At 42.8% G+C, this 11,607-nt stretch overlaps 1 protein-coding gene across 7 annotated transcripts in view; it reads right to left on the reverse strand.

Annotated features, from left to right (window-relative positions):
• The window catches only part of HELB (DNA helicase B), a 38,116-nt gene extending 28,284 nt beyond the window's left edge, over positions 1-9,832 (reverse strand). For 2 of the 7 annotated variants that reach the window (XM_073327859.2, XM_073327857.2), the window contains exons 1-2: positions 9,392-9,832; positions 393-773 (exon numbers count right to left, since the gene is read on the reverse strand). In XM_073327859.2, coding sequence (XP_073183960.1) covers positions 393-773; positions 9,392-9,587 — 577 coding nt within the window. In that variant the 5' untranslated portion in view covers positions 9,588-9,832. Of the gene's footprint in view, positions 1-392; positions 774-1,273; positions 1,320-3,180; positions 4,506-9,391 lie in introns of all 7 variants that reach the window. The other 5 variants (XM_073327862.2, XM_073327863.1, XM_073327861.1 and 2 more) reach the window with 5 other exon arrangements.
• Between the last annotated feature and the right edge of the window lie 1,775 nt (positions 9,833-11,607).

Raw genomic sequence — 11,607 nt, forward strand, 5'->3', positions numbered from 1 at the left:
GTATTATATATATATAAAATCTGGTAACCTGAAACATCATCCAATCTTTAGTTCAATCAAATGTCAAGTTAAGCAGAACTGCCAGGACTTTTGAGTGAAATGGAAGTTAACTCTTAACAGATCTTCATTTAAGTGCGTTCTACTATTCCTTTTTTTCCCCTCCAACTGATTCCTGTTCCATCTATATGGTATAAGACCCAGGTCATGCAAAGACTTGCATATATGCTTAACTACAAGCATGGGAGTAGTCCCCTTTATGTGCTCAGGAAAAAATCTTTGCAGGATCAATACTGATTTACAAACATGCTCTACCAGCACATTAGCATGGATAAAAATCTTAAAAGCATAACTCTGTTATTTTTATAATCCAATAATATATAAGTTATACTTACATGATTGCATAATATAATAAAAAATATCAAAATTTTTCATCTCAATAGATTTGTTCCCTTTCTGAAGATTTAATTTCGACTCTTGAAACTGATTAAGTTTTTCTTCAAGGTTTCTGAAGTTCAGGGAAGATCTCTCAGAAAAACACTTAAAAAACTCCTCTATAAAATAGTCAGGAACACAACACTCTTTAAAAAAGAGTGAAAAAATTGCGTTTTGGTTTTCCCCTATATCAGTTCGTAGGAAGTATGACGGATATCCTTGCACAAAGTACTTTGATTCCACCAATTTAACTTTAACATTAACTTTCCACCAAGGGCCAACCAATGGAAAACATCCAACCACTTCATACGTCTTTTGGGATCTTTCATCCTGTATTATAACTGAAATTTTAAAAGTACAATTTGTTTAAAACTTTATTGCATTTTGCATAACAAATTCACTAAGTAAAAGCAAACAAACCAAAAAAATTTAAAAATTTTTCAGATGTAATATTGCTTTTAACAGTAGTAAGTTTAAAAAAAAAAGACACCTCAGACATAATCAAATAATCAATTTAAAAATCATGCTTATGTTCCTGTAGGTGGCTGAAGTCAACAATACATCAAATAATTTTTGTGGTATGAATTATTTGTATGAGCAGTTAAAGCTGCTTACTAATAGTCAGATTTTGCACTATTTAAATCAATTACAGTTTTATGTTTTTGGCGATATGCTTAAAACTAATTTTAACTTCATTATTTCAAAAAAATGACAATATTTTGTCCAAAATCATTGAGTTCTTGGACATTTTGATTGCAATAAAAGACATGCAACCCCTTGCTATATTATAGCTGTATACACTTTAATATAAGCTTTGTTATTAGTTTATGGTAATACTTTCCAAACATTCAAAGCAGAGACAGTCCCAGCTCTGAGAAGCTCACAATCTAAGGAAAGACAGACAAGTAGAAAGAGGTCAGGGAAAGAGAATACAGCTTAACTCTACTATTTTCACATTTTATTTTTGTTACAAAAGTGACAAGAATTAATTGATAATCACACTAAGTGAACAAAGTGTGTAATAAAAGTACAATCATAACTGGATTTGAACACACTATCTTTGCAATACACACCAGGCAGGCTCCAAATAGCCGGTAAGCTACACATTTTTTATTCCAATTGAAACAGTAAGAACTTAAAAAATATAATACAGTAGAAACTAAATTATTGTAAAGTCTCAGGGAAAATCCAAAACTTTTGGATAATCTGGTTCAGAAAAATCAAGAAGCAAACTTGGCAGACTCAGCCAATGGTCAGGTATTAGACATTCCCACCTAGAGACTAGGTCTATCCTATAGAGACTATACTGGCATAGCTACTTTGCCATAGCTATGCCAGCATAAACCCATAGAGTAGGCATAGGGAACACAAAGGTTTTTCCGCTAGAGTATGCTCACCACCTTCCCAAGGGATGGTAGCTACACTGACGGAAGCATTCTTTCATTGACATAGCTGTGTCTGCACTGGGGGTAAATCAGCATAGCTACACTGGTCAGGGATGTAATTATCCGACCCAAGTAGCTATGTTGACCTAACTTTTAAACGTACACCAGGCCAGACTGACTAGCTAGCAGCTCAGCAGAATTTCAGGGTACAACAGAAGTAGTTGTTTTTTGGTAGTTATTTCAGTCTAATGTCTTAATAAATCTTCTAATGTATATGCTAATCTGAGGTTTCAGGCAATGAAAACCATATATGTGGAAGAAACATATAAGGAGACAGGAAAACATTTAAGTCTGTGCTCCCGGGTGCTGGTAAAGTTGAAGACCTATCACACTGTGGGCCAATTTCTATATAGCTGGACTGATGTAATAGAGTAGAACTGGGGCCTATGCTTTTAAAGCATAGATTCTACCAGGAGCTCATACAGGACATTCAGTTCCCTGCTTTAAAATAATTTAAATAGCTAAAAAGTTGAAACAGGCAAGGACTAGTCTAGTGGCCATCTATGTCTATTTGGTCACCTATGTCTCTTTAGCCAATAGGGAACAAAAAAAAAAAAAAAAAGTCAGGGTGCCATTGAACTCTACACTTAAGTGGGATAAATATTTAATAACTCATAAAATAATGAGCCAAGTGAAGGAATTAGGAACATTTCCCATAATTTGGTTATAAATGAGTATTTATAAATGATATGGGAAAATTTGTGAGATTTTCACATACTGCAAAACAGCTCACAGGATGAGCAAATGGCAACAAACAAATATGACTTAGTATTGCCATAACAAGTCACAAATTCCTTATCTCTTCAGCCCCACAGAAATGGCAAAGGTTTTTTCTAACTTGACTTAGTCCTTATCAAAACTAGAAACATTATGCTGGCAAACCCTCCTAGTATAGACACACTTATACAGGCAGAGAATAATAGGGTTAAAAGGAATAGCCAGTATGGGTTTGTCAAGAACAAATTATGCCACACCAAATCTCATTTCGTAATTTGACAAGGTTACTGGCCTAATGGATGGGAGGAAGCAGTAGACATGTTATATCTTGGTTTTTAGTAAGGCTTTTGACCCAATACCACATGACATTCTCATAAACAAATTAGGGAAACGTAGTTTAGATTAAGTTACTATAAGGTGGGTGGACAACTGGTTAAAAGACCATACTTAAAGAGTAGTTATTAATGGTTCACTGTCAAAATGGGGGGGGGGTCTCTCATGAGGTCCCACAGGGGTCAGTCTTGGGTCTGGTACTACTCAGTATTTTTATTAATGACCTGGCTAATGGAGTAGAGAGTATGCTTACAAAGTTTGCAGATGACACCAAGCTGAGAGGAACTGCTAGCATTTTGGAGGAAAGGATTAGAATTCAAAATGACCTTGGAAACTGGAGAATTGGTCTGAAATCAACAAGATGAAATTCAATAAAGACAAGCGCAAGGTACTTCACTTAGAAAGGAAAAATCAAATGCAAAACTATAAAATGAAGAACGACTGGATAGGTGGTAGTATTGCTAAAAAGAAACTGGGATGTAGTGGATCACAAATTGAATACAAATCAACAATTTAATCCAGTTGCAAAAAGAGTTAATATTCTTGGGTGTATTAACAGGAACGTATTATGTAAGAGACAGGAGTTAAACAGTCTTGCTCTCTTAAGCACTGGTGAGGCCTCAGCTGGAATAGTGTGTCAAATTCTGGACACCACACACTAGGAAAGATGTGGACAAACTGGAGAGAGTCTAGAGGAGAGCAACAAAAATAATAAAAAGATTTAGAAAATCTGACCTGTGACGAAAGGTTAAAAAAATGGGCATGTTTAATCTTGAGAAAAGAAGACTAAGGAGAGATCTGATAACAGTCTTCAAATATGTTACGGACTGTTATAAGGAGGACGGTGATCAATTGATCTCCATGTCCACTGATGGTAGGAGAAGTAGTAACTGGCTTAAATTGGCAGCAAGGGAAATTTAGGTTACATATTAGGGAAAACTTTCCAATTACAACGGTAGTTAAGTTCAAGGAAGGCTGTGGTATCCATCTTGGAGATTTTTAAGAATAGTTTGGAAAGACACCTGTCAGGGATGGTTTAGGTTTATTTGGTCCTGCCTCAGTGAAGGGGACTGGACTTGTTGGCCTTTCAAAGTCCCTTCCAGCCCTTCATTTCTATGATTCTATCTTTCGCCAGTAGAGCTTATACCAATTCCCTGAGAGACAACATAAATTATAGCAGCTAATGCAGTTTTAGGATAGTATAAGTGCATCTGCACCAGTACTTATTCACCAGTACAGCTATGGTGTTAAAAATATATCACATTCTTAACCGACATACCTATGCCAATATCAGTTTTAAATGTAGAGCAAGCCAGATTCTCAAATTTACATTGACATAGCTAAATAACTCAGTTGTGTGGAAAAAAACCACACCCCAAGTGCCATACCTATGTCAACATAAACTTCAGTGTAGACAAAACTAGGTTGACAGGAGAATTGCTTCTTGGAGAGGTGATGTTCTTCTAGTGATGAAAAGATCCCTTCTTTCGCTGTAGGCTACATCTATACTCAAGGTTATGCTGACATAGCCATGGTGCAGCAGCTTTGCTGCTAAAGTACCCATATCACAGATGTGGCCTAGGAAAAAAAATGTAGGGCTTTTAGACCAAGTTAATTGACATATGAAACCCCACTTAGCGCCTAGCTCCTAAATGGAACTACTATAGTGTGGGTGCATAACTGGTTGGAAAACTGTTCCCAGAGAGTACTTATCCGTGGTCACAATCAAGATGGAAGGGCATATTGAGCGAGGGTCCTGCAGGGATCAGTTCTGGGTCCGATTCTGTTCAAGATCTTCATCAAATGATTCAGATAATGGAATAGACAGCAAACTTATAAAATATGCTGACAATACCAAGCTGGGAGGGGCTACAAGTGCTTTGGGGGATAGGATAAAAATTCAAAATGATCTGGATAAACTGAAAAAACGGTCTGAAGTAAACTGGATGAAATTCAATAAGGACAAATGCAAAGTATTCCACTTAGGAAGGAACAATCAGTTGCACACATACAAAATGCGAATGGGTCACAAGCCAAATGTGAGTCAACAGTGTAACACTGTTGCAAAGAAATCTAAAATTATTATAGGATGTACTAATAAGAGTGTTGCAAGACAGACATGAGAAGTAATTCTTCTCCACTCTACTCCACGCTCATTAGGCCCCCAACAGGAGTATTGTGCCCAGTTCTGGGTGCCACATTTCAGGAAAGATGTGGACAAAATGGAGAAAGTCCAAAGAACAAAAATTATTAAAGGTCTAGAAACCATGATCTATGAAGGAAGATTGAAAAAACTGGGTTAGTTTAGCGTTGGAGAAGAGAAGACTGAGAGGGGACATGATAACAGTTTTCAAGTACATAAAAGGTTGTTTCAAGGAGAAACACTGTTCTCCTTAATCTCAGAGGATAGGACAAGAAGCAATGGGCTTAAGTCACAGCAAGCACAGTTTAGGCTGGACATTAAGAAAAACTTCCTGTTGGGGTGGTTAAGCACTGAAATATATTGCCTAGGGAAGTTGTGGGATTTTTTAAGAGCAGGTGTACGGTACATAGAACAGTATAAACAAGTCATTGTCTATAAGAAATTTTAATTTGTGCTGACTTCTTTAGTGCTTTTTACATAGCCTGTTGTAAAACTAGGCAAATAGCTAGATGAGTTGATGTAGCCCCTGGAAGACCTCTGCGTACCCTGGTTGAGAATCACTGGACTAGATGACCTCTCGAAGTCCCTTCCAGTCCTACGATTCTATGACTGACACAGTTTACCACCTTTAAAACTGTGATGGTGTAATGGAGCGGACTCACCCGGCGGTGCCTCCTCCTGCTCGTCTGCGGGAATTAGCGTGTCAGCCTCTGGAGCACCCTCTGCCGTCTGGTGATCTGCCTTACCAATGGGCCTGGTGCCTCCTCCCACTGGGGTGCTGCCCCCTGGCAGTAAACCCCAACAATCCCTGAGGGTCTCCCCTCCCTGGGGAACCCCCACCCACTACCCCCACCTCGTCTCAGTCTTGGCTACTGCCAGTCGTTGCTTAGTCCCACTCCCCAGGGCAGACTGCAGTGTATCAGCCACTCATCACCGGCAAGCGGGGGTGGGACCCGCTGCCTCTGTCTACCAATGGGCTGCCGCCTTGCAACCCCAGTACCTAATAGGCCCTAATCTAGGCCATGCAGCCTAGGGGTTTCCAGGCCAGAGCTCCCCTGGCCTTTCCCCCTCAACCTAGGTCCTCCCTCAGGTCCCTGCAGCCAGGCCCTTCTCTCTCTGAACGCAGAGAGAGACTGGCTAAGCTTCAGCCTAGCAGCCCCTTTATAGGCCCAGCAGCAGCCACCATTTCCCCAATCAGCCTAGATTTTCTTGCCCTCAGCCCTAGCTCTCTCCCGGGACTGACTTTTAAGCCCCACAGGGCAGGAGCGGGTAACCACCCCACTACAGATGGGCTAATATGATTTTAAAGGTATTAAACAATGTCTATATTAGGTGTTAAGTGGGTTTCAAAAGTTAGCTAATGCAAGTTTTAAAAACATCTGTTTCCTATACAGTACTCTAAGCAAAGCTTTACAAGCCACAGGACCGTGGGCAGGCCCCTGCAAAGGAGCCATGAGAAACCAGTGCCAGGGAAGCCTTGGGGGAGGGAGGGAGGGAGGCAGGCAGGCTGAGGTAGAGATTTCCCTACAGCACGCCCCCCCCCCCCCAGTGGGGGCGTATACCCTCCCTGAATTTCCCCAACACTCCCCCTCCCCCAGTGGTTAACTAGTTACAAGCAGTGTTGCTAATTTAGTCTTTGGTAGGAAATTTGCATTGAAATTGAAACTGAAACATTAATACACACTTTAGAAGCCTATTCAGTGTAAGATAAAATACTTCTACCTGAAAAAGTATACTAGGTTTGAAAAGCCTGAACAAAGACTAGCTTCTTCACACAGCTGATGTTTTTTCTGACACTGTCAGCGCATTCATTTTGGCAATGTTGGCCAACATTATAATTTCAAATTATGATTTGTAAGCAAGGTCTGAATGAGCACTTGCTTGAGCCCCAGCACCTCTTTCATTACAAATTCAGCACTGGTCACCCTCAACTAAACTGAACTCACTAAGCAAGGGGTTTGGATGGCAGAGCCTGGGGGAGGAGACATGGGTTTTGCTTGGTGATGTGGGTTGTGCCTAAGAGTCACAGGCACTATTTGACCTGCCCCTCTCCCCTATTTAAAGATAGAGCTTATTAGGCTCCATAGAGAGTCTTTTGTTTTAAGTGGTCACTAGAGCTGAACTCACTAATAATTAGTTTTAAGTGCTTAGAGCTGCTGCAGGACAGCATTTCTGTCGAGGAAACAGCTCAGCCTGCACTTACTGTGAGGTTCCCCCACTGAGAACTGAAATCACTGAGAGCTGGGTGGAACCTCAAGAGACCAACCCGTCGAGGTCACAGTAGCAGATGGCAGCAGTAGCAGGTGATGTCTCAGGGCCATCGGCAATGGAGAGGTGGAGCAAACAGTGGCACGACAAACAACAGTGGCCAGAGTGAGCAGCCAGCGTAAGTAGCTGGAGGAATGAGCAAGAGGACTTCTCTCCCACGCCCTCCCAGGATGGGAGGTGAACTCATGTGAAAAGAAAGCACCTCTGAACTCTGGATCTTCACTGACCAAGTATTAAGTCTCTGCGTATATTATCTTGATGTCAGTGGTAGGCCAGTAGATGAATTTCTAGACGTTCAGGTTATAGAAGACACATTGGCTGCATCTCTGACAACCCACATCTTAGAAGAGTTGAATGCTTGTAAATTGAACCCCAAAGAGATGGCTGCTTATGCATTTGATGGAACTGCAAACTTCTCTGAATGTCATAATGAAGTACCAGCTTTGCTCAGAGAAAAGTGTAATTCTAATCTCTCCTATACACACTGCAGAGGCCATCTATTCCAACTAGAACTAATATGAGCTGCAGAATCTTCAAAAGGCACTTAAAAAGCTATAAATTTAATGTGTTCATTATACTTTTTTTTTTTTTGCAAGCAAGAGTCCCAAAGGATTGAATGTCTTGGAAAATATAGAAGATACATTGGGACTGAAGTTCAAATTAGTCCAACTTGGGAAAACCCGCCGGCTTTCTCATGAGTGATCCTTGGCTGTTGTCTTAAAATTACTGTAACCACTATTATTGGCTTTGGAAAGTATCTACCAAGATGGGACAGATTTAAGTGGTGACGCTAGTGGACTACTTTTGCTACTAAGTTCAGAGAAGACAATAGCCATTCTCCTTTGTAGGTCTACTGTGAAATCACTTGGGTCATTAAACAATGCCATCCAGGCATCTGCTACAACAGTAGTAGATCTCTGTCCAGCAGTGGAGCTACACTTGGCTCAATCAGGGAGCGATCCATTAAAAAAGTACTGGAAAAAGTAAAGACTTCAGTTCAGAAGTTGACTAATTAGGGCACTTAAATGAAGACAAGAAGTGTTTGTTAAGCCAGCTTAAAACGTAAAGTACACAGATTGATTCTTACATCTCTACAACAGCAACTTCTGGATTCTACTCAACCTTTATGCAGCTTTTACAGATGCCTGTCTCATAAAACACTGACAGTGTGACGCACGACCTGCAATGGGGTTGCCAAGTTATCAGGACAGAACAGAGAATTTGAATGCAGAGTGGAATATCATATGACAAACAAATGAAGATTGGACTTCAACTTCTTATCATCACCAGTGGTTTGACCCAACTTTTGTGCTGTTTCCTGGGATGAAAGTAGGAATTCATCTCTTGCTACTCCCACTCACAACAGCTACAGCTGAGCGTTCTTTTTGCCTCATTGAATAGAATTCTGTGTTCTGAAAGAAGTCACCTTCTGTCTGACCATGAGCCTATCACGAAGGACTGGAAGTACCAGACACATGAGAAGCCACCAAAAATGAATGCACTGCATTTGAGAAGTTCATTAACAGAGCTGTGCAAAATTACAAGAAACCAAGAAGGATGTAGCTATAGCACATCATAGTGGGTGCTATAGGTGTAGCCAACTTTCATTTGTGTGATGATTTAAAAACATGAGTTAAGTCTAATAAAATGGTCATGAAACATTTTTCAGTTTTTACTCTGGTGCCATAAAGCCCACCTTCACCCTAATGGTCTCACCCCTCATCAGTCCTCACCCACCCTCCTCCATATTTTTGAGCACACACACACAATTTCAGTTCCTGGGGGGAAACACTGGGCTGAGGGAAAGGAAAGTGCCCCACCGCTGGCTTACTCCAGGCACTGAGGAACAGCGGAGAGTTGGGTAAATGTATCACCGAAATACACAACAAAACCCTCCCTGCCAGCCCCCTCAGAGGCACTGCCTGACACTCAAGCCTACGAGGGAGCGGGTGGGGGGGTGAAGGGACGAGGCGGGCCGTGCCCCGCCCCCCATAGGCGGGAGGGAGGCGGGCTCGCGGGGAGGGTCTCCCTGCCCTGGCGCGCCGCTCCTCACCCTTTCGGCGCGCGGGCAGGGAAGCCCGGAGCACCCGCCCGCTGCTGCACAGCTCGGAGGCGTCCAAGAAGAGCGGGTCGGGGTCCGGGTCCGGGTCGTCCTGCTCCTCCTCCACCTCCGTCTCCAAGCCCTTCGCCGGCAGCAGCACCCCGCACAGCTCGCTCACGGGCCGCGTCCTCCCGCGGGCCAGGGCCATGTTTCCTCCCCGCAGCGCCGCCGCCGCCTCCTGGGCGCGCCCGCACTGAGGGGCCGCACGTCCCGCCGCTGCGCCCTGTTCCCTCTTCTCCAGCAGGCCAGGCCCTTCCGCCTCTTTCAGCGCCGGCCCCCCCAGCCACTCCCCCTCCGCGGAGGGGGCGGGACAGGGCTCAGCCACTGCCCCCGCCCCGTGGTATTGCCCGCCTTGGGGGGGCGTAGTGAGACGGTGGCTGCGCTTCCCCGTCCTACCCGCCCACCTCCCGGATTTTCCAATAAGTGCACTGGAAGCTGCATAGGGTCCCTCTCTCCTCTCCTCCCCCGCGTGCCAGGCCCTCCCTTGGGAGGAAGCTGCTGGCCTTGCGGGGGGGGGGGTCTGGCTTTCATTGATCTACACAATGGCAGCCACAGTAGGGGCTATAGTAGTGTGAGGAGGAAACCAAGCTGGCAGGCGAGTATCCTGTTCGCTACAGCTCACGGCCAAGGCCTAGCCCGCTGTTGGGCCTGCTCTGTAAAAGTGCAGCACCACCCCATGCTCACAAGCTATTTAAAGCTTTGCTGTAAGCTATTGGGCCCAAGCTATTAGAGAGAAATAAGGTGGTTGAGCGAATATCTTTTATTGGACCAGCTTCTGTTGGGGAGAGAGGTGAGGGACTAGTTACTGCTGATAGTTACAAAAGGTCCCGTTGCCCCCCTCCCCTCCTGCTGGTAGTAGCTCACCTTACCTGATCACTCTCCTTACAGTGTGTATGGTAACATCCATTGTTTCATGTTCTCTGTGTATATAAATCTCCCCACTGTCTTTTCCACTGAATGCATCCGATGAAGTGAGCTGTAGCCCACAAAAGCTTATGCTCAAATAAATTTGTTAGTCTCTAAAAGGTGTCACAAGTACTCCTTTTCTTTTTGCGGATACAGACTAACATGGCTGCTACTCTGAAACCTGCTGATAGTAAAGGGGCACCATTTTAAGGTTGTGGTGGTGTTGCATTGCCCCATACATGGTACTTGCAGCACAGTCCAAATTTAGCCTGAACAGACCTTACCAGGACACTGTGAAACTGACTATACACAAAGTGCCATCAAGACAAAAAACTGAACAAACTAGAAAAAAGAGGAGACTCTCCCCCCCACACACACCCTAATCTCTTGGTTTTCGTAATCCTACTTGTTAGTTTATACAAATTTTTCAGACAGAAATGTGATTTTTCAAGTTGACATTGTGACTTTAGCTGTGATCCTAAGTTTCTGCCCACCTGGAGAGGAATGCAGGACTCCTGGCCTCCTACGGAATTCCAGACATGCATGGTAAATAAATTTTTTGGGGGAAACAAGCAAATAAAATATTGCTTTCATTAAAATATTGTAAGTTCAGGTTAGTAGAATTTGTGCCTCCGCTGGTAAATTTTCATAACAATTTTGCAAGCATGACTCAAATGCAAAATGTATTCATAGCCAAGGAAGAATGAGTAACTTGCACCAAGTTCCTTGATATTGCTTACATATCAGTTCCTCAGTTCCATACCCTTGCATGACAGTTGCTCTTAAATGTTCTACAAGTGTTGGTTGAAGATTTTTTTAAAATGCCCAAAGAGTAATAATTGTTGCCTCAAAGAAGGCAATAACCGCCAGACATACAGCCCAAGACTCCCCACCCCTTTAAATATGTTCCCCAGTTAGGCTCCAAAATACATGACCCAATTTTTCAAAAATGAAACTGATGGGTGAAAAACTGGACCACTTACTTAGGAACCTCAATAAGGATTTAGGGCTCTGATCCTGTTCCTATTGAGATCAACAGCAATGGTAACCTTGAGTTCAGGGATGCAAGATAATGCCCTATGTGCCTAACTTAAGCACCCATTCTTTCAAGTCTCATCCCTAATATTTTAATAAATACTTTGTCCTTCTACAGCACAATCTTCCAAAGTTTCACAGACAAGTTCATCATCACATGCCCTTCTTAGCTAAGATATATCCCCATTTTACAAATAGGGAAACTAAGGCAGAGAGAAATTAAGCAA

Source organism: Lepidochelys kempii, chromosome 1, assembly GCF_965140285.1.
Source record: "Lepidochelys kempii isolate rLepKem1 chromosome 1, rLepKem1.hap1, whole genome shotgun sequence".
NCBI lineage: Eukaryota > Metazoa > Chordata > Testudines > Cheloniidae > Lepidochelys > Lepidochelys kempii.